This window comes from Pseudoliparis swirei, chromosome 18 (genome assembly GCF_029220125.1).
Source record: "Pseudoliparis swirei isolate HS2019 ecotype Mariana Trench chromosome 18, NWPU_hadal_v1, whole genome shotgun sequence".
NCBI classification, from domain to species: Eukaryota; Metazoa; Chordata; class Actinopteri; order Perciformes; family Liparidae; genus Pseudoliparis; species Pseudoliparis swirei.
In genome coordinates this window covers 8,869,229-8,892,242 of record NC_079405.1, presented here as the reverse complement: position 1 = coordinate 8,892,242, position 23,014 = coordinate 8,869,229, and the positions used below count along the sequence as shown (strand labels likewise).

Below are 23,014 nucleotides of genomic sequence, written 5' to 3'. Positions count from 1 at the left end.
GATTAACTTTTAAATTATTTCACAAAGGCCTTTTTTATTTGGTATAGAACTACAACCGGAAAAAAAACTCTTCCTCTCCACATTTTTATATTACATGTAGACCCAAACTGAATTGATTTTTTTCCTTTTCTATTTTATTTTTCATCAAAATGGCTCTTTCGTGGACATCAGGGGCTTGGACACTGGCAGCATTGGGTTTTCTTAGCTGCTGTAGTTTGGGCTGGTGTGATGCTTCAAGGACTAGTGGTTTGACCTCAGGAGGAAGTAAACAGGACCAAGGACCCTCATCATTGGAACGAGTGAAGAGAGGATGGGTGTGGAACCAGTTTTTTGTTGTTGAGGAGTACACGGGGACAGAGCCGCTCTACGTAGGAAAGGTAAGGACATTTCTTTTTCTATTGTAAATATCATAATAAGAACTTTGTCTGTATTCCCTGAAGGGACTGAAATGAAGGGAATTATTTTGATATGTTGTCAAGTTCTAGTAAAATGAAAGCAAAGGTCTGTATGCTCCTGTCATCCAAGTGATTTTCGTATTAGCAAGAGCATTGCCCACTCACATCAGCTCCACACAGCAGTTTGTTTTCTAATCGGCAGAATTAAAGTTCAGAGGTTTCTATATTCACTGTCTCCTAAGTGTACTGCATCTCCTAAAGTGATTCAACAAGTTGCACTGAGTAAGACACATTTAATATTGTATTTAAATGACACTACTGTGCTGTATTAAAACAAATAAAGATTATCTTGATGTATGTAATTACATTTTTCTCCAAATACATAGGGGGCAGCATTGCACCTCTACTACTAGGTCCATACAATCTAACTGTGCACGAAATAGTTAGAAATGCCATCCAGAAAGAAAACATAAAACCCAACTAAACTGCTTGAACTCTGCGAACAAAAAATAAATAAATTGCAATCACTCTACGGTCTAGGTAACATTAACTTTTGATAGTTTTTCCATGGGTTTGGATCTGGGGTAGCAAAGACGAGGGGACAACTCATGTTTTTGTTTTGTTTCCTGCTGGGGTTCTACTTTGCTCAGAAGGGAGTGTGCAGAGGCTCCAGGGGATAAATTTCAGTTAGCGGCTACGGTACGGCAGCAACAGAAAGGTTGCTGATTCAAGGCCCAATCCTGGGGGTTTCTCTCGCTGAACAGCGAACGGTTTCATCCAGCATTTGTAACAAAAGCTACTAAAAATAAGGCGCCGTAGTTCATAAATATTCCACAAACATATTGTGTATGTTATCCCAGTGATCATGAACAAGGAAGTATTGAGAAGGTGGTTGGGTCCAACAAATACCGATCTTTCTGCCAGTAGATCGTGGTTTGTTCCCCTAGATCGCGGTTTGTTCCCCTTTTCAGAAGTCAACAATGTGTTATGTGTATATGTGCTATATGTGTAACTAGTAAAATTGACACATTTGCATGATACATGATATCATACTAACCATTGAATGAGGATACTTTTCACATATACAACCATCATTGTTTTTAGTTAGACTAAATTCCATTAATCTAACCCAGAACACAAATGAATCATGATCGCAATATCATTTTGATGTGGAAAGAATACATTGCACATTAATTGTGTTAACTTTGACACGTCTAATTGTTTAGATTCCCCAACAGTGACCACAAACAGTGCTCAGTGCCTTTGCGTTGTGTAGATGCAGTTAAAAATTGGCCCAGATTGTTGCCAAATTTGCACAGGCCGCATGACCTCCTAATCAGTATAAACTAGGGCTGTCAGCGTTAACGCGTTAATCTATGCCATTAATTTGGCCGCGATTAACACAGTAAAATATTTTAACGCAATTAACGCAACTTTGTTTACTTCCGGTGTGTGTTGAAGTTTTTGCACTCCTCTGAGTGTCAAACCGCGGCAGTCCGCCTCCTTCCTCCCGTCTGCTCCTCGATATTCACAGAGAAGCAGAGGGCGACGTGTCGGTGACGTGGGGCGGAAGGTGCAGGTAAAATTCATTAATCGCGATTAATGAATTTCAAAATGTGCGATTAATTAGTAAATTTTTTTTAATCGATTGACAGCCCTAGTATAAACATGTTTTAAGCTTAATCACTGCACCCACCTAATCAGTAAAGGCTCATCTGGAACCATTGGATTACTGCACTACTACTAAAAAAACAACACATTGGCCATGGGTTTAAGAATAGGAAGAGATAAAGATCAAGTCCCAGTGGTTTTCTGCAAAACGCCTCTGGAAGGAGCTCTATCCCCGGGAAGCTGTATCGATATTTACCACCGCAAAGAATCTAAAGCTCCAAACACATCTGTGTCTCCAATGATATCGCCCAATATTTTTCTTCAACTATACTGTCATTGCTTTCGAAAAACATATTTTTCTCTGGCAAGCCCTGGCATGTCACATCTGTAAACACATGCAATTGAGGAGAAGCAGACACTTTTTAAAAGAGTGTCTACCTTCTGCTGTCACTGGCGTAGCTCCCGTGTAACGTAGGCGTCGCTGTAGTTTTGAGCTTTGTTTCACTCCCACGTTCTTTGTTCTCACTGCTATCTACCAATAGGAACCTCATTGTTCTCTGATCCACGCTGCTTTGTTGTGCTGTAGAATCTCTGAAGGCTGAGAAAGTCCATTTGGCTTCTTCTAATACAAACTGAGTACTTCCTACTGAGGCTTCGTGTGAAAAGCTTTCCACTGGATGCCCAGACACAAACTGAACACTAAAGCATATACTCCATATACATTCTGACATCCTTTGGTGTTCGCTTAAAATAGTACTTGATGACAAACTGATGTAAAGAAGAGGCAAAAACACTACAACTATTTGTGTGAAGGTATAATATGGTGAGGTCTAACAGACCAGAAAATGGAGTCACTCTCCCTCTGTGTTTGTTGACATAGCCGGTTTGGCCGGACATGCTTTTAGTGCATGTTTGTGCATGTTAACATGCTCCAATGGGTAGCTTGTGGCCTCTGCTCTCCATATGACGGTTGATGTCGTCCTGATCGGCAGCGTCATGGCAGAAGCGTAGCATCCCCCCTCTTGTTCCCCATCAGTCACTGTTCACTCTTAGCTGTGTCAGCACTGTAGTTTCCACCGTTAGCCGTTGCCAGGCAATCAAAATGCTCCCAATCTCAAATTGTCCACCTTCTTTTATTACATGTGAAGATCTCTAGCTGAGACTGAATCATAAGTGCTAATCATACACATCAATTCGCACATTTACCTTTCCTGCCATTCCACCAGAGGAACAAGGAGCTTGATCTAGTTCCCTTTCCCTAGGTATAGGATCACAAAGAGTCTCCATTTGAGAAGGATTTACTTTCTGATCGTTCAGGAACCATCAGGGCAGATTATGCAGTTCACTGGTCAAACACGACTTCCAGTGTACAACTTAATTCACATAGCAACAGGAGGGTGAACAAGGCCAACAAATGATTAATTGCTTTTTGTTTCAATGCGGTTGCCTACTAAAGCATTAATAACGGGCTGTAAATGCTCAACATGCACATCATAGGCAGGTGTTGAACTTGAGCTTTGTTTTTTCAAACGGGTATGGGAGTCATTTTTCCAATCTTCACAAAAAAGACTCTTATTACTTTGTTTAGTCCCTGGTGTTCCTTTGTTCCTGGACCTATTTGGTCAAACAGCGTCTTTCCTCAGGGACTACCGCCTCAACGGTGCCCTTCTCTTTAACAATGAGGACAATGTGTTGACACCAGAAAAGTGATTAATGAATGGTATTATTTGAATGTGAATGTAGAGCGTGAGCACGGGTAACATCAAATAGTTTCTCTCTCATCTCAGTGCCATTTGTGAATTTGGGTATATTCTGCCCCCTTTTTTTCACTCTTCTTGTTCCAATCCCATTCATCAGCTGTTTCTCAAATGAACTTCATTGAGTTGATGAGAGTGGACAGTGTGTACGATCCGATTGCCTTACATAGGACGTGATTTGGAAAGACGGCATATTAATGCAGACAGCATGAGTCTCAGCGATGAGTCACACACATCAATCATGTGATTCCCTTGTTTCTAATTATTTAGACATGGCAATTGACCAGCTAATATTACATCTGCATATATTGATCTCTCTATTCCTACAAATGAATGAAGATATTCTCCGCATAAGGGTCGGGTGTTACAGAATAATTATCCTTTTTTCATTATTTCTCTGTGCATTCCTGACCAACAGCAAGTCCAGCAGATCAGAGAGATGGACAGATGGTAATTGAGTGGTACGTGTGGAAAGGAACGAAGGGAGAAGGAAGGTTGCAAATGGAAGCTGAGAAAGAAGATGCTTCATACACTGACGTGTGGTTCATTAAAGGACAGGGCGCTAGGGAAGGCCGTGAACTGATATAAAAGGGCTGAGGGGAGCTAGAGGGAGAGAAACAGCAGGAGGTGAAGAGAGATGATTTTATTAATGAAATTATCTGAAGTTATTGATCTTTATGTGGCTAGTGCTAGTCATATTAATGGTTTGTGTGGATGTCTGTGTGTAACTCTCTCACACACTGATGGACTCTTTTTAAATGTGTTGGAACCAACACTTTAATATAAGCAGTAGAGGATTAAAGCCAAGCAGTGTGCCGCTGCACTGGATAATTACAACAAGCTTCTTTTTTTTCATATAACTTCCCCCCAACTCAGCAAACTTGCCAAGCTCGCTCTCGCTCACACTTTGGCTGCCACCACTCTGCTAATGAAATCAGATGTACCAATAAAATGGTCACTCACACAGCGTTAAACTGGCAGCTTTGGGCAGTGCGTTTAGATGATAAATACTTGCAGACTGACATGATACAACTATATTTTGGAGTGAAGGAAGGGATGAAGGAAACTTACAGGAAGTGTACTTTTGTAGGAAGCAGAGTTGCTGTTGATCCCAGATACGGGTTTGTGTGTGTGTGAGAGTGAGAGAGAGAGAGTTGGAATTTCTCTGCAGTATATGCATATACCTTAAGTATAGTTCAAGGGTTCTGTGTACAGTTTCAAAGTTTCTTTTGAATCCACCCACCTCTCATTCCGTCTCAGCATGAATTATAAATAGATTGTGTTTCTCCATGTCTAAGGTGCTTCTTTGACCCTTCTTTGAAACTCAGCATTCAACTTGAAACCAAATTATACAGAAGCACTCATATTTTGTGTGCCTTTGGTTCAATGCAGTTTTTAATCCTAATCCTTGAAATAGGCCGTTGTATGTTTCACTGTTTTGTTTCCTGAACAACATCAGCAGGTTGTCGGAGAAAATAAGTAACATAGAGTAAGTGAAATAGAAGAAAGTTGTTGGAATCTTTCATTTATTTCATATTTCTCTGATCCAATAAATCACTTCCTATGTGATACCCGAGTAGTCTTGGTTAATTTTGTACTCATTGTGTTGAGGATGGATGAGAGAGAAACGTGTTTGGCCATGGACACAATCAATCAGACAACAGAACAATGCACATAGTATGCCTGTTGAAGCAATTCTTCCTGGCGTAATGATCCAAACTATAATTAGTTATATCTAGGTCCAAACATCGCAAGGCTGTCATCAAAGAGAAACAAACCAGCTTAAGATTGGAGTTTTAAGGAGACACATTTCCCATTTTGGAAGATGAAAAAGCCTTTTGTTTACTCTGCTTTGTCATCCTAAATAATGTTATGATAATGTGTTGTGTCTCTTTTATTCCCCCTGTGTCTGTTTCCATTCTTTATCTTCTGTCTAAGCCTCTGCAGGTCGGCCTCCTATCCCCATCTCATCCCTGCATCATTGCACCCTCATTTTAATTCCTCTTCCCCCTCTGACTTTCTTCTTTTTTTTCTTCTTCTTCTTCACTATGCTACCGTTTACCCTTGTCTCTTGCTCTGTCTCCCGTGGTCTGTGCCCTTGCTTCTCCCATAGCTGTCTCCAGCTAGGTTGTCTCTGATACAGTCACCTTGTTAACACTTTGAAGCTGTTAAGATCAGAGAGCTTGACAAGCTGCAGTGAAAGTGCCAGGCCTGCTCCTGATTACACAGACTTACATATAAGACAGCCAATTTGCTCCCGCTTTGAAACCCTCAATAAGTGAAGCCCACGTTCTGATAGCTCCACTGGAAATGTGAAATTGGGCTTCATAGATGTCCCGCCGTTTTATTCTATTATTTTCATGTGGTTCTGTGATTGTACAGTACATTTACTTGTGTTAAGAAACCCATGAATGTGTTTAAATTCATAAGGTTGTCAACAGAACAGGTGCTTCTCGCAGGTCCTGGAGATGTTTTTAGATTCTAAAAATGAATATCTTGCTAATACCAAATCACCACTCTGGCATACATTTACTCTAAATCAAAAAGAGATGACTACCAAATATGAGGGAGATTTTTTGACACTGCATGTGAGTCACAGGTCAGCTTCTTTCAGTAGGACAGCCTACAGCGACAGCCAGACACTTTGTTATGACCCAATGGTGAACCTGACGGGGCATCAGCAGCCTCACTTGCCCCTGAGCCAGCCCACACTCCCCTCCACTCTAAACCTAATGCAGTCCTAACTCCAGAACTGGAACATAACATATGATCCGGTTACAAATGCACATTTTTAGTCAGCAATCAAATCTACAACATGTTACTACAATATGAATTGGCCGTGTGTATGTTATAGGCCACTCTAATCATTCTTTCCATTAAGGTAATGATGTAATCTTTGAAATCAATAAATCTGCGTTCTTGTTTCTCCAATTATCAAAGAAACATCCAATTAGTATTTTAGTATACACATTGTGGTATTAGTAGTGCATGTACATTATCTTGTAAACATCAAGAAAAACTTTAAAATATATATATACTGTATATATATATATAATTTTTTTTGAAGTTTTTTAATATATATATATTTAGTATTTGGTGTTCTTGTTTAACCGGGGATGTTCGATTGTCACAGGATCAAATGAGAATAATTCCCTTCCTATTGTTGATGAACACTAGCATTCATCATCACTTTCACCTCATGCAGTTTCTGTGACTCATCTCTTGCTCTTCATCCCCTCCCTTACAATTCTTGCCTCACAGTTTGAGGTTAGCATAATGACACATGACGTGAGCAGACCCAGAACACTCTTCTTAATGTCACACTTACATTTTTTCAAGCACGCGCGAGGAGAAGGAATGGTTTGACCGTTCCATACAGGGTCAGATCAGTCTCAATAATTGCAAATGCACACACAGAGAGACAAATACATTCCAATGCACACGTGAATAAATTACGATTCATATAAATGTACAAGAAAAATAACATATATTCATGATTTTCTATGTGGATTTGTCTATTTAGGTGTGGATCGCTACACACAGATATACGGATTTTTGAGACTCCTTCCGTAACTGTTTAAAAAAAAACATGTAATAAGTGCTTGTTGATACGAGTCAATTTACCATTACCATTTAAGTAACTATATAAAATACAGATTCTTAATGTTTTTTTAAATATTTGTAAAATTATTTGTGCATTTGCCTTTCAATGTGATTATAGTAGGTCCTCAGACATGTAGAGGTAAAAAAAATTAAAACAAATAAAATCCAGTGGCAACCCATTTTCGCTGTTGGCTATAGAAAGTCTTCAAACTGCAAACTCTCACTATCCTGCAGCGTGAGCCACCTTTCTGCTGCCCATCCCGTGGTCATTGTGTCAAAAACTCACATCTGAATTAGTTGTGTCTGAACTGCGTGTTTGTCATTAAAGTTCGAATTCATGTTGAGTATCAATTTAATATTTATGAGGTGGCAAGTGTTTGTTTATAGTGTTTACACCCTTTTCTCTAATACTACTGACATGTTCAACACAAATACACATCAAGCCCAAGCACCTCCCTTGGTAAAGAAATACTTTATATGACTGTATTTATATAATTATTATATTTAAGAAGGGGAAATGCACATTATTTTAATGGACAATGCACATTATTTAACATGAACACTTCGTCACATGCAGACACATGAGCACAAGAAGAAGCACAGTTAAACAATGACATCACCACTGCTCCAGATACACATTAGGTGACACAGCTGCAACACCTAGAACACAAAGAGTCCAGATAAATGCAAATGTTTGCCCAATGGAGCAATAATGATTCTTGCAGCAGTCGTCCACTTCTCATGTGAATTGGTTTTAGGATAGATTTTCACTCCTGGTTATGTTTTGCTAACAGAGTGACGTCCTGGCTCTGACCTTTAGTTTGCTTAGAACAACTTAGCAAAGCGTAATGTGTGTGTGTGTGTGTGTGTGTTTTTCAAGCTGCCAACTTGAATCACTCCAGTGAGGATAGACTGACAGACGGATGAGTATATCCAGCCTGAGGGGGGCGGGGGAGAAATAGCATCTTCCCAGCAGAATGATGAACCCACTATATATGTGTACGTGCTCGTGTCTTTGTCCATATGTGTGCAAGCACACACACAGTAGTTAGGTATGGGTGTATTGCCGGGTAAACACACGTACACTAGGTAGGAGCCGCATTTTTGGTGCGGAATTTGTGGAATTGAATTTGCCGATAATGACAATATTTCACACACATTCTTGTCTGCAGAATGTCATTTAGAAATACAGAGTGGGTAAGGGAAGCATAACTAGTAGCGCATAACTATGGAAACTTTTATTTGATAACTCTCAGAGTTTGGACCAATGAAACTTATTTTATTATAACTGCAATATTGATACCACCGAAGTATCCGGCAGTATATTTCCTCTGACTGTTCAAGCATTTGTCTTCAGGATGATTCAGAATGGTGAGGAAAGGCACAAACAGATAGATAAAAAGGGAGGGGAAAATGGATGAGGGAAGCAATATCAAGGCACGGGCTTGCATTATTCTGTGGTTTTACGACAAATACTTAATGAAACCCCGCAAGGGTGATAGAAGCCTGTATTTAATTAAGCCTTTATAAAATATTAACCAGGGAGGCCAGGGCAGATCCCCCTCTCCTGGTCTTCTCAGTAAATTGAACCACCGTTACACTGCATAGACAGCACTGAATTATAATTTTAGATAGAAGGTGAGAGAGAGAGAGATAGGGGGGGGGGGGGGTAGGGGGGAAGAGGGTCTAGTTGCTCACTAAAGAGCCAAAGGGGAGGTTGAGATGGGGGACCAATGCTGCTCCGATTGCTGCCTCTGGAATGTCTTCTAATCACATTAGGGGGGAACTATAGCTCTGATTTATAAGGGCTCTTTTAAGTTCACTTTTCAGCCCTGGCACCTCCATGTCTCTACCTTTAACAATCTTTGAAATGACTTTGATCTCCTAATTTGGGCGTCACATCCTGTGAAGGGCACTGTGTGCAGGAAAGATGTAAATCATCACTAGAACTGTGGTGTCTTTTTTTTTCACAACAGCGATGATGGCTGCTCTGTAGGGAGCAATGAGAAGGCCTTTAGCTGCAATTGCCATTGGGAATAAGATACGGGGACGGTCAAAAGGAATGTGCATTCTTTTGGTCACGGTGGATGGCCAAATGTATTTTTCTGACAACGATCAATCACGCAAACTATTAGTATTCAAAGCGGTTGGAACTAAATTGTAAAATTCCATTTAAAATGTGTGAGGTTGTCATCTCAATAAAAAGATCCACGGTCTAGTTTTTCTGAACGTTCAAACCAAATCTTACAGTTATATCAGCAGATGGTACAAACTCAGGTGTCATCGCGTGTACTAGCAGAAGATCTTGTCCCGATCGCTTTCTGGCCGTCGACTGGCTCCTGGTCGATGACTTTGACCCGTTCCCACTCGATGCTTGACCAGTGTTGTGTGGAATTCACAGTTATCTGGTGTTATCTGCTGCAAAAGTTAATAAAATGCAGATTGTATGTTTGGAAAATGTCTTGGTGAGTACGTCTTAGCCATCAAACATACTGCAATTTAATAGTTCTTGAATTTAATCTAAATAAATGATGGAAGCTACCAGGGCATTCCGGTCTGCTGCATTATAGTAGTCATCAACTATTCCCAAAAAGTAGTCATGTAACGGGAGATACTGCGGGAGATAAATTGTCATATAATTTATTCCGCCCCAGCGGGGAATTTGTTTGTAGCAGCAGCAAGCAAACTTACAGAGTAAACATATAAATATAAAGTATAAAAAAGATCTCGATGAATGTTGTTAAAAAACACATTATCCGTGACTTATGCATTGCCTCTGCTTTATTACCGCACCATGCTAAAACCACAGATTAATTAGTCCACAGTCTTATACAAACATACTTTTGACATTTATCTTGTCTCAATTTCCAGATCCATACAGACTCTGACGAAGGAGAGGGGAACATCAAGTACACTATCTCTGGAGAAGGGGCGGGCTCTATCTTCATCATCGATGAGGGAACAGGAGACATCCATGCCACGGAGAGACTGGACCGAGAAGAGAAGGCTTTTTACACACTTAGGGCCCGGGCCCGGGACCAGCTTTCCAATGACCCTCTGGAACCAGAGTCTGAGTTTGTCATCAAGGTCCAGGACATCAACGACAGTGAGCCCAAATTCTTGGAGGGTCCCTACATCGGCAGTGTGGCAGAGCTGTCCCCCATAGGTAAGGCAAGAAACATGGCAGCCAGACAGGCCATCTCGTTAGCAGCTTCAAGCTTGGATCTCAGAATGGCCCAAAGGAGCACATGCTGTATGGAAGTACCAGTTTTACAGCTATTTTCATGATGCATAAGTAGGACCTGTAACATAATGCTTTGTCCATCTCGGGGGAAGCTAGAAAATGCCAAGAAAAGCAATATGATAACAATCTCCCCCACTGTCGGGATGGGGAAAAGAGCAGATGGGAGATGTTACCAGAGATGAAAATAAATTTGGAGTCAGTGAATCCATTGTGGATACGAAGGAAGTAGAATGGTGTCAAGGACATTTGAGGAGGATACCCACATGTGCTGTGTCAGAGCTGTGCCCCGTAGGTAGGAATATTATGGGAGAATGACGGAGACCGAACAGGGCTATAAAGAAAAGGGGAGGCGAATTGCATTACTCCCAGATGAGCTTTGTGACTGTGTTCTCTGACACGCTGTTATGGGGTAAACCATGATGGGTGGAGTACGGGGGAAAGAGGAGCGGTGCTCCAGAGGAGTATATAATGGCAAAAGTGCATCATATTTTCATAAAGACTTCTAACATTGAAACCGCGACGCTTTTAATCTTGACAAAACGTGTTGTTGTTGTGAGCTACAGTATTAGCGGCAAACCGCTGCTTCAGGTTCTCAGGGAAATGGAAAAGACAGGTGAACGAGGGTGTCAGGGGATTCATTAGCATGATATTAATGTCACGGGCCCCGCCGATGTTTAATAAACAAAATTCAGTTTGGGTGCCAAGTGATATCACAATACCCCGTGAGCTCAGAATGTTGTGTGTGATACCGATTGTTGTATCTGTATGTGTGTGTGTGTGTGTGTGTGTGTGTTATCATGCATAGGCAGTAGATGTGGGGGTGCGTCTTGGGTGAGTGACTCCAGGAATGGTGCAGAATGGAACGGCTCTTCCCCGTTCAAGCCTGATTGGAATTAATTCCTGCTTCCTCAGCATGATCCGAACCATGGGCATTTCTGCCTACAGTGCTCTCTAAAACTGAATAGTGTGTGTGTGTGTGTGTGTGTGTGTGTGTGTGTGTGTGTGCCTGTGTGTGTGGGTGTGTGTGGCAGAGGCAGAGAGAGAGAGGGAGTGAAAGAAATAGCAATTGAAGGTTACCACAAAATAGGAGAGTGATGAATAGAACAGAAATAATCCAGAGATTTAGAAGAAGGGAAATGCAATAGCCTGGGAAGCGAGAGAGCTATTATCTCGTCACGAAGGAGATACACGGAGTCACAGAGATATACCTCTTAGTTATTGTTAGTTAATGTAATCTTAATGATCGCGACCCTTCCACTTTGGCTGCTCCCCCTTGCTCGACCCTGTTGCAGTAAATGAGTGTGCAGTTCATGTTTTAAACATCGTTGTGGAGCGCCGGCCTTAATGAGGTAACAGCTACTGCTTAGCCAACCATTCTGCTGCCCTGTCCCTGTTTCAGTTTGTCGCGCTGTTCCACTGTCCAACGTCAGCTGGGGCCAGCAGTATTTTTTTTGTCATTTCCGTGATAAGGTCACAAGTACAATGACCATAACTGAAGGGATTTAAAAGAACATTTAGGTGCCGGACAGACCACCCTGACACACATCCCTCAACGGCTCCGAGGCTTTTGCTGCACAATGTCCTGCTACCTCCTTCCGTGTTTGAAGTATAGCTCAAGTAGCTGGAAAATGTAATCACTTTAATGTGAAGACTATTTCAATACTTTTCTTTTTGTCAATAAATTCGAAAACCAACAAGACCTTTTCTTCCTAACAAGTTTTGCCTTCGAAACCCAGGCCTGAGTTCAGCCCGAGCTCGATGTATTCCTCTTTTCCGTAGATGTCTGTTGATGTTCCCAAACTCATACATCAGTGAGCCATGCCGTAACCCTGGGTGATTATGATGGGAATGGCGGGCGCTGCAGTTTATTTTTCGGTCAATTCCACATACGCTGTCCCGCTGCTGAAAAATGACCCTCAGCACCAAATGTGTATTAATCCCCAGCTAAAAATAAATCCCAGCAAATGAACTGTTATAATAGTTGGAGTAGAAATTTCTAAAAACTTTAGTGCCCGGCTGTCTTACTTACTTTACCTACTTATAAGGCTTACTTAGCCTTTTCTAAAACTAGAATTGTGTAACCTATTTTGAATTTACATCATTTCAAATGGAATTCGGGCTGAGTGCTGTATACAGAAGGCGAGTCAGAATTACTTGAGAGACAGACACATGTATTGCTGGTTTTAGTCTGAAACTTTTTTTTGAGAAAAGTCCTTTGCGCAATCTCAACGACATCTACAATTCTTTTTAATTTCTTCCCATATGTAGACAGCTCTTTTATTTCTTCTTTTTTATTGTATCTCACCACACACGGATGCCGTCATCTTTAATAGTGTATGGACTTGATTTTCTTTACTTTTACTCTGTGAATGCACAATATACTCAACCCCTGGTTAGCATCAGTTGTTTTCATGTCATTTTGACACAGCTCCTGTGAACTGACACAGGGTTGTTTTTGATGCCGTATTGAAAGAACGTTACAAGCGTCAGCCGCACCAGCGTTATGCTCACTCTGCTGTTTTCAGCAAAACAGAAAACTGCTTTTGAAAAACATGAGGCAATAATAGTAAGAATGTAATAAGTAGTCAGCTCTCTGAAGCATATTCATTGTTAGTTATATCTCCTGTCATGTCCCCCAGTACCGGTCTCTGTCATAGCCATCCCGCCTCAACCCCTCCCTCTTTCTGCAAAGGCTTCCTGTCTGACTGTCTGGTCTGTCTGCCTGCCTGTCTGCCTGTCTGGTCTGTCTGTCTTTCTGCCTGTCTCTCTGTCTGTCTGTCTGTCTGTCTGCCTGTCTCTTTGTCTGATCTGTCTGTCTAGCCATCTGTCTGTCTGTCTGCCTGTCTCTTTGTCTGATCTGTCTGTCTAGCCGTCTGCCTGCCTGTCTGTCTGTCTAGCCGTCTGCGTGCTTGCTCAGCATTTGCTACAACAAATAATACTTTCTCCGTTGGTTTTCACGGGTTGGTTAACTCTGAGAAGGAGGAGAGAGGGCGAATAACACACAAGCAGCAAAGATGATGAAATGTGAGGGCCTGAGCTCTGTGTTGTCCTCTGGAAAATGTGAAGCTAATGAAATTGCAGTCCTAAATCAAATGTGTAGTGCATGGCTGAATGAATGTTGCTTTAAGAACCGTGCACGTCTTTATGTTGTGAAAGAAGAGGGAACATGGAAGGTGTCACTGCAGAACGCTCGTCGTGTCCTCTGACTCATGATGATAACGACTGTGAAGTATTTATTTAATACAATTTATTGGTAGAGGACATCCTGGAGTTAACACAACTAAAAAGGAACTGACTAGAAGATGAAGATTAGGGATTACCCATATTAATTTACAGCCCAAATTAATATTTATTCTCTTTCTTTATTAATACAAATTCAAAATATGTGATATTTAGTTTAGTTGGTGCAAGCTGAGATAACAGAGTGGCAAAAGAGGTAATTTGCTTCTCTGAAAAATGACATTTTGCTATAATGACCACCAATTGCAGAGTGTATTTTTTAATAGTGTTGCTGAGAGAATAAAAACACATGAATGACACGATGAAAACACGAGTTAACCAAGATTGGTTCAATTTATTTATTAATTTAAGTTTGTTTTACTGACATAGTGGTGCATTGGAGCAATTCATCCTCAAAGCTTCACCTTTCTCCGTTTACTGGGGTGCATGTTTGGTTTCTTCATCGGTCATCCTCCTCTACACTTTATTCTCTGCATTCTAGGAACATTTTCTTTATATATGGAAAGGATAATTCAGGCACGTTGTGGTGACACAAATATAACAAGATAATATATGTACACTCCTGCAGATAATTACTTTCTTATTTCTCACATGTCAACTCATATGTAGGCATGATTTACTCTTCCCTCCTCTCTTGTGTCTTCTATGTGGTGCAGTCGTCGCCTCTTTAAATGTGCATTTAACACCTGTTCAATTTAATGATATATTACTTATTATTTTATTATTTATAGAATCCTAGAAGTAGAAAGCTCATATGAGGTTCTGCAAGATTTAATGTTGGATATTTTCTGCACATTGAAAACATACCCCACACATGTATGTTCTCTGCGATGCCCAATATGAACATTTTTAGAAACAATTGTAATCTTAGGAGAATAATGTGGCACTTTAAATGAGAATAAAGTTAAAATCAAAACATATTCCTAAACTGTTAAAAAATTAATTAAGGACTCTGATCTGGCTTAAAGCACAGAGAATACGGCCGGACTGTATGCTACTGACACTCGTGGTCAGCTGTGGAGCGAACCACTGCTGATGGAATTATTATAATAGCTAAAAAGAATGGAACAACAGTAGCACATTTCTACACGCCTCTCAACAAGCAATTTGTGTACTCCAAAGAAAATGCAAAAGTGATGCTTAAATATTGGTGAGGAAAATTATGTCCTCCCAAAATCTTGTTAGGGACATGACCTTACTTTTTATATACAAACCTACACCTTGTCCCTTTGGTATGGCTGCGTACCCTCAACGATTTACCTCAAAACTTGGTTAGCTGCAATGTTAAAGTTGTCGCCTATGCTTGCACTAAATCTATGTAAGTGTGAATCATATATACAGAAGGAAAACAGTTGTAGCCCATATGATATAGGAATAATGCAGTTTGTATTACCTTCTATCTGTTTTAATATTTTACTTAGTGTTTTTAAGATTTAAGCTAAGGTCGGGAGCATTTCCATTGCCTCTAAATGGCTCTCAACATGGTGACGGTTAACCTGCTCACAGCTAACCGCGCTATCAGCGCTAACTGCAATGCAGCAACAGTGCTGACAGAACTAACAGTGTTTACCTGACGGGGAACCGGAGGGTGGGTTCTACACTTTGCGTGACCAAGCTGTGGGTCAGGATACAATAGTCAGTTGTAAGTGCTCCACCAGCGCAGTGCAGAGCAGCAACACGAGCTAACCAGTGCACTGAAAGCATGTGCGGCTAGCTCGCCGATGTCAACAAAGCAAGGAGAAGCTCCGATAACAATACACACAGAGGGAGAAATTCATTCTTTTTCTCAGATAGGAATTACTCCGCTATATCTTCACATAAATATAGTCTGCCTCTATATTAATGGTCATAATGTCAAATACAGCTCCTTTAAAAGGAAATTAAGAAATTAAAAACTGCATTATAGGTCTATTTGATTAATGGACGTTCACTTACAAACTAACAGGTCATCCTTCTCTTTATGGCTCACCATCTATTGTATATTTTATAAATACAAGTGGACCCAGCATTATGTAAATCACCTGCGATTTGAAAAGCTAATGTCGCCTCATGTCCATTTGCGAGGTAATCTGAGATTTCCAGGTCTGTTCATTTCAAACACTCCTTCCATTAGAAAGACCTCAAATGCATATGCGGCAAGAACTGTGAATGGAGTTAGATTCATTGAACACCTTTCTAGTCTTTTGACAACTCTTTGTTCAAATTAACACACACACATTCATACGCTGATGGCTGAGGCCACAGACCCATCAGGATCCAATCTAAATGTTCATTCACGCACACGCACCGACATGAGAAACATGAGAAACCATAGCAACAGGAATGTGTTCAAAGCCTCCATTTACAATGTATTGTTATTTATTTATTTTTATTTTTCTGCGCCCTGCACATTTCCACGTCTGCGACCTAACAGTTGTGTGATTGAGTTCTGCTAACAATTGAAACCAGGATTTCTTTTAGATGGAGCCAGACGGGCCCACAGCTGTGAGAGCCATGCCTTTACTCAATCAAGAGTTACAAAAGTTACAAAAAATGTTGGTTGTACATGCTTCGCTCCCCAAGAGCTGTTCCTATTGGGTGAAGGGTGAAGCTGATGTAAGACCCAGTGTGACACCAAGTTTTCCACAAGCAGACAACACAAACCAAATCAAGTGTTTCCACACTGTAGATCAGGGGTGCTCACACTTTTTCAACCCGCGAGCTACTTATAAAATGACCAAGTCAAAATTATCTACCTACGGGTACAAGTGATTTTTTTTTTTGCTCCGTCCTGATGTGCTCACTCTGCGGCGCGCGAGCCGAGAAGTGTTAACGCGACACGTAGAGACAGAAATGACATGCTGTTGTGTAGATACGATCAACAACAGACGGCTGTTTAGTTTAATAAAAGAACAAAGACGTGCTATAGAGAAAATTACAGGGGGGCGGGCCAATTTTTTTAATGCGATCTACCAATACTGCGCCGCGATCGACTGGCAGGTCGCCGCGATCGAGTGGCAGGTCGCGATCGACGTATTGAGCACCCCTGCTGTAGATGCTATGCATGAGGCGCGTGAGGGAGGCACGGACTGTTCTACAGTTAACGCCATGTCGGCCCTGTATGGAACACAAAGTTGACGCTCTCTTCACACAGCACCGCTGTGGCAGAAGATTTGTGACTGTCATCCTTTCCGGGGAGAACCATGGATGAGGATAATAAGGCACTTGTGAAGTCCTGGGGACGCCCTGAGGAGGCTTTACTCTCGCTGCACTGTAGGCGTGTGTGATGGCGCCGCACACCTAGTGGGATAAATGCTGTTTTGAAAGGCCACGCCTTGTGAGTGCTCTCCGTCAGGAACAAACGGCGGCTGCATCCTCTTCATGTCAAACGTGCGTACGACGTACTGAGACAAAGTGTGAACTGGGTAAAGTCAGTGAGACATTTATTCTACCTCATTCTGATGAGCCGGAGGGAAAAATCTTCTGAGAGAAATGCTTCTTAATGGAAAAGAGTCTTGCAAGAATTTGCACTTTCGTCATCTGTAAAAGAAAGGCACGACGGCGAGACCGAGGGCACACATGGGTCACTCACTCTCCTCCTGGCCGAGGTCAGGGCTCGGAGGAGCGCCGTCTTGAGAGAAGGTATCTTGAGAGAAATTTGCCCTTTTGACTCAAAAGAATGCAGCAACAGGTATCTACTGTGGCGCTATAGAGTGTGTGCCACATTCCCACCCCACAGAGACGGACGATGGACGCATCCATGTGACATCAGTCTCCCTCGAGGGCATCCCTGAGTAGTATACCAGATCTCCCTGCAGTGAGAGAGGGAAGATCAGCATTCATAAGATTATAAAACCCAGACAAGGAATACCTCTGAGGTTCTAGAGTTGCCAGGCCTGAGGATCTGCTGTATCCAATTGCAAGTTTCAAGATATATAATTCCAAATGTCCATCAGATTTGACATTATTCTACCTGCATCCATAGTGTGGCGGGACCTCCAATGTGGGTTACAGCCTGCGGCTGAAAGTCCACGTGGCTTATCATTTATTCGTGACATTTTTATCATGGTAACCATGGTATAAGTGAGAGAAACCCCTATAAAGGTGTTCATAATCAGGAATGAATCAATTCCTGATAAAGGACACCTCGTCGGGCGTGATATAGATCATTAGTTTCTGAAGTCTTTTCATCTATATGAGGTTGCAAAGGATCCACTGCAGAGGGTTTTTGAGAGGTTTTGGAGAAAGACCAATATGTATTCGGCATGATGACTTATTTAACTTTGAGGGCTAGTTGGTGTGGATAACTTTTACATGTGTCATTTCCCACAGAAAGACATAGAAAAGGGAATGAACATAGATTTCTGTTTTCAGCCAAGGTGAAGCCACATTTCACTTGTTGTCATAGGCAAATTAATGTGAGCAATTGGGAATTAATATGGTTGTTTTAGTTATGTTGGCTTGTTCTTCATGCCTTCTAGATACTGGTTTTGTTGAATATACGGAAGAAGGACCTTTTAAAATCAGTACTTATTTTAGTATAAGGTACTTAATTTTATTTTACTGTAATAACAAATGGAACATTTTATTTTATTTATATCTATTTTTCATATGTGTCACTGTAGAATCAAACATAAATGGGAAACTATTTATTTCCTATTATTTGCTGAACAGATGTGATCACAAGAGTATCGGCTGTGGATTTACCTTTTTAAATAAACAACAGCTTTTCCATGGTGCTGATATCTTAATACCAGGTAACTTACTTACGATGACATTTTGGGCAACTATTTATGTTTTGGAAAGCATCATTAATATTTCAATCGAATGCGTCTCTTTTCCCTTTGGTTTTTCCCAGCCATGCTAAGTGTTTAAATATGAATGTAGCTTTGAGCTACTCCTGAAAAGTTAAACAAAAAAACCGAGACTAAAGTTTAAACTTGTACAACGCCTGACAAGACTACATAGGTATAGTTTGGCATATTGTAAAGTTAAACATAGGAGTGATTGAGTTTTTGACACAATTTCCGGGACACACATTTTGCACAGACATTATTGGCACCGACTCAGTCGCACTCCAACCTAATGCTTATGCTCCACACGCCCGGCTAATATTGAAGTTATAAAGACAGGCCCTTTCCAATTTTAAATCAGGATTACACTGTGTTACAACATGCATACTGAGACATCCGTCACTTTTTTTTCGGTCCTTGTGTGAGCTGACTGACAAAGCGGCGCAGTCGGTCGGCTTCAAAAGCATTTAGCCACTGAGGCAGACATCCGGTCCTTCAACACAAAGGTCGGGTGACAGCGAGGGACTCTGGTGGAAATGTGGCGAGGAGGGGCAGCTCTTGATGCTGGAATCACAACAGGGTGAACCGGTTCCATTAGAGAGGACCTGAGGACCTTTGAGTGGCAGAGATGTGGCACGACATGACATCTGCTCCGTAGCCTCTAACCTCAGGTAACGCTGACTGACACGTCACAGTGTCCCAACAACAACTGGCAGGCAGATAGCAGTCTGATAACAGACATGAAGCTGACTATCTTAAGTTATTATCTACTAATGATGCCAGTCCAATTACCAAACGCAAACCTCAAAGAACAAGGTTCAAAGTAGCACAATATTAGCCTTGGACTGGCATTTATCTTGTATATAAAATCAGGTAGGAGAAACTGCTCAGGCCATTTTCCGACAGGGATATGTTTGATGAAAATGTCCTGTATTTTAATCTTTTTTAAAAAGCTCTCTTGCATTCCTTGATACCTCGAGACCATTTAGCCACTGAGTTAGACTTAATTAATATTAACATTAATTAAATGTAACTATGTTGTCGCAGTTTGTCTTTCGACCAAATTTTTTATTTAAATGGAAACAATGAGCATTTTAAGAACCAAGCTCACCTTTTTGAGGATAACATGACTATGCACTGTTCCTAAATATGGAAAAGCCACGTGCTTAATTTTTTAAATATCTGAAACGAGTTACGGAGATCGACAAAACTGAGAGCCAACCGAGCAGCACACGAGAAGCCTTGCGGAATGTATGATTCTATTGTCTAAATAAAGGTCAATGCCCCATCTATCACTGCGGAAAAGTCTACAAAATACACAAAAAAACCTGCATTTTAAAAGGACCTTTGTGGTGACTGACACAGAGAATAGCACAGAATAAAGCTGTAGGAGAAGAAAGCTGTGTCAATAATGGTTTGAAAAATAAAATATATATTTTCCAAAGTGTTTTTGGCAAGTGACCTGTACACATGCAACAAAAAGCATCAAGCATTCAGTTTGGGGTACTTTTTGGAAAAAGATAACGCATGCCTTATTTCCTTTGTTTAATCGTTCTTGTTTGGACCTTTATCTCTCGCTCTCTGTTCTTCTATCTCTCTCTCTCTCTCTCTTGCTCTAGCCCTCAGCATAGTCACCATGAGAGATAATTAATATAGATAATATTTAATATTTTTATATTTAATTTTATTTTACACTGCAGTCATTAGTATTGTATTGTGTATGCATATATGTTGTATATATATACATATATATTTTATTTTGTATTTTATATTTTACTTTGTATACTTTGCACAGTCATTGTATTATATTTGTTTGTGTGTGTGTATATATATACATATATGTTTCATTTTATATACATACATATACTTCATTTTGTATTTTATATTTTACTTGTATACATCTATATCTTTCATCCCTGTTTTTTATATTTTATATTTTATTCTCGTGTGTTTAGTTTATTGGTGCTGCTACTGTGACGACAAATTTCCCCTTGGGGATTAATAAAGTATATATCTATCTATCTATCTATAAACCCCTCACTCCTTTTCTACGTAATGTGAGAACTCCACAAGGGGATTCAAGTAATAATCACCCTCCCCGTTGCTGCGGTCCAGAGAGGTTTCCCAGGAGGCTGCACATGACAGCAGTCGCCATGAGGACAGCCGAGGCCCGTCACGCTAACGGAAGATGAGACATTTAGAGCAGCAGCATCACAGGAGAGAGCAATGCGACGAGGCAGGAGCAATTTACGATCAATATCCTCTGCCAACCTGCTTTATGTAGATGACCAGTAGCATCCAACATTATGTGCGTAACCACAATGCTCGACATAATTGATTTGGACTGATGTGTGTGTGTATGTGGCAGATGGAGGGGTGGAGAGTGAGAGAGAGAGAGAGAGTGAAAGTGTGCGGTGACATGGAAGATGTATGAGACAACGGCAACAAGTGAAATTGATTAATGTTTTCATTATTGTGGAGAGGCGATCGAGCAGAGGATCATCGTCTTTATTGTGCGTTGTTTATTTTGCTATAAACGGTGTGATACCTGGCGTGCAGAGAAAAGGGTGTCGAAGGGTTTCCTCACAGGAGAGGTTCTGTTCCTCAATGTTTACTCTTCCAGAATATCTTTGTTCATTGTTTGTCTGGAGACAAATCCTTTAAACTAATAAGATATTCCAAAAAATTATCTAATTTTTTAAGAGATTTTTAAAAGATTAGATTTTTAATCTATCAGAATAGAGGAAAAATATTCCCAAATCCTTGTCGAGGTCAGGAAGAGGATCAAGGTATGCAGGGCATTGGATTTTATGACACGGCAGATCTTTGTCCCCTTTCTACTTCATCCTCTCTCCCCCGTCCTTTTCTCTCCCTCGTTCTCCCCCCACCTCTCTCTCTCTCTCTCTCTTGAGGCATTTATGTGGACGAGAGAGGAATGAATCACAGTGGAAGTAGTGAAGAAATAACTTTTCATGTGAAAACACCTCAGCTTTTATGGCTTTACTAAATGATCCATAATGCGGGCGGGGAGCACTCAGTCCTGCAGATTAAGGCGGGTCGTAGCGGAAAAGAGGCTCAGCGCTGCAGCCGTTAGACCCCTTCACTGACGCTCGCACCAGTACGGCTCCAAGCGGAGAAAGGCACAAATCTCTTTTATGAGGCTGCCTCTTAAATAGCTGTCAGTCTAGTGTCTCACACGTGGCACACTCCTCCAGCTCCTCTCACAGTAATTGAACCATCTCTCCCAGAGTGCTGGAATGGTGTGGGAAGCCATTCAGACAGCCTGTGTTGATACCATTAAACCACTTGTGCATAAATCTTAATACGTAGCTATCACCCACCATCCAAGGAACCCTCCACGCCCAGAAAAGCTACCCTACTCCTTACTCCTTTTAACTAAGGATGGTTCCATTTGCATCTGAATGTTATTTACATAATCCTTCGAGAGAAACTCGATATATATATAATATAAGTTGCCACTCAGACTCTATGTTATTATTTTGTAATGACGGCTTCTGTCGTGTTTCTCCCACCATGATGACATTACGGCATTGTCCGAAGTACTGTGTGTTCCAGTAAGAAACAGACTAGTCTATAGACAGATTCACAGACAGGACTAACGTCTAAGCTGCAAACATACACTACCGTTCAAAAGTTTGGGGTCATCCAGACAATTTTGTGTCTTCCATGAAAACTCACTTTTATTTATCAAATGAATTGAAAATTAAATAGAAAATATAGTCAAGACATTGACAAGGTTAGAAATAATGATTAATATTTGAAGTATTAATTTTGTTCTTCAAACTTCAAGCTCAAAGGAAGGCCAGTTGTATAGCTTATATCACCAGCATAACTGTTTTCAGCTGTGCTAACATAATTGCACAAGGGTTTTCTAATCAGATATTAGTCTTCTAAGGCGATTAGCAAACACAATGTACCATTAGAACACTGGAGTGATAGTTGATGGAAATGGGCCTCTATACACCTATGGAGATATTTCATTAGAAACCAGACGTTTCCACCGAGAAGAGTCATTTACCACATTAACAATGTATAGTGTGTATTTTTGATTAATGTTATCTTTATTGAAAAAACAGTGCTTTTCTTTAAAAAATAAAGACATTTCTAAGTGACCCCAAACTTTTGAACAGTAGTGTATGTTGTACTTATTTCCTTTGTTGTTAAACTCACATAAGTAGTAGAAAGTGGTGGAAATAAACTGATGGTATTCAACCAAAATTATGTCTGAAGCATTTAAATGAGTAACGCAGCCATATCCTCCTTAAAGCTGCACGGCCACGATAAAACTGGCAAAGCCCTGTTCCCATGGATGCTTTGGTAAATGCTATGCGAAACATAAGTAATTAAATTCGCTGTCATATCATATAATTA

At 40.7% G+C, this 23,014-nt stretch overlaps 1 protein-coding gene across 1 annotated transcript in view; it reads left to right on the top strand.

Moving 5' to 3' along the window:
• Positions 1-23,014, top strand: part of LOC130208752 (cadherin-22-like) — an 85,397-nt gene continuing 62,383 nt past the window's right edge. The window contains exons 1-2 of the mRNA XM_056438054.1: positions 1-377; positions 10,238-10,532. Coding sequence (XP_056294029.1) covers positions 150-377; positions 10,238-10,532 — 523 coding nt within the window. The 5' untranslated portion in view covers positions 1-149. The remainder of the gene's footprint in view (positions 378-10,237; positions 10,533-23,014) is intronic.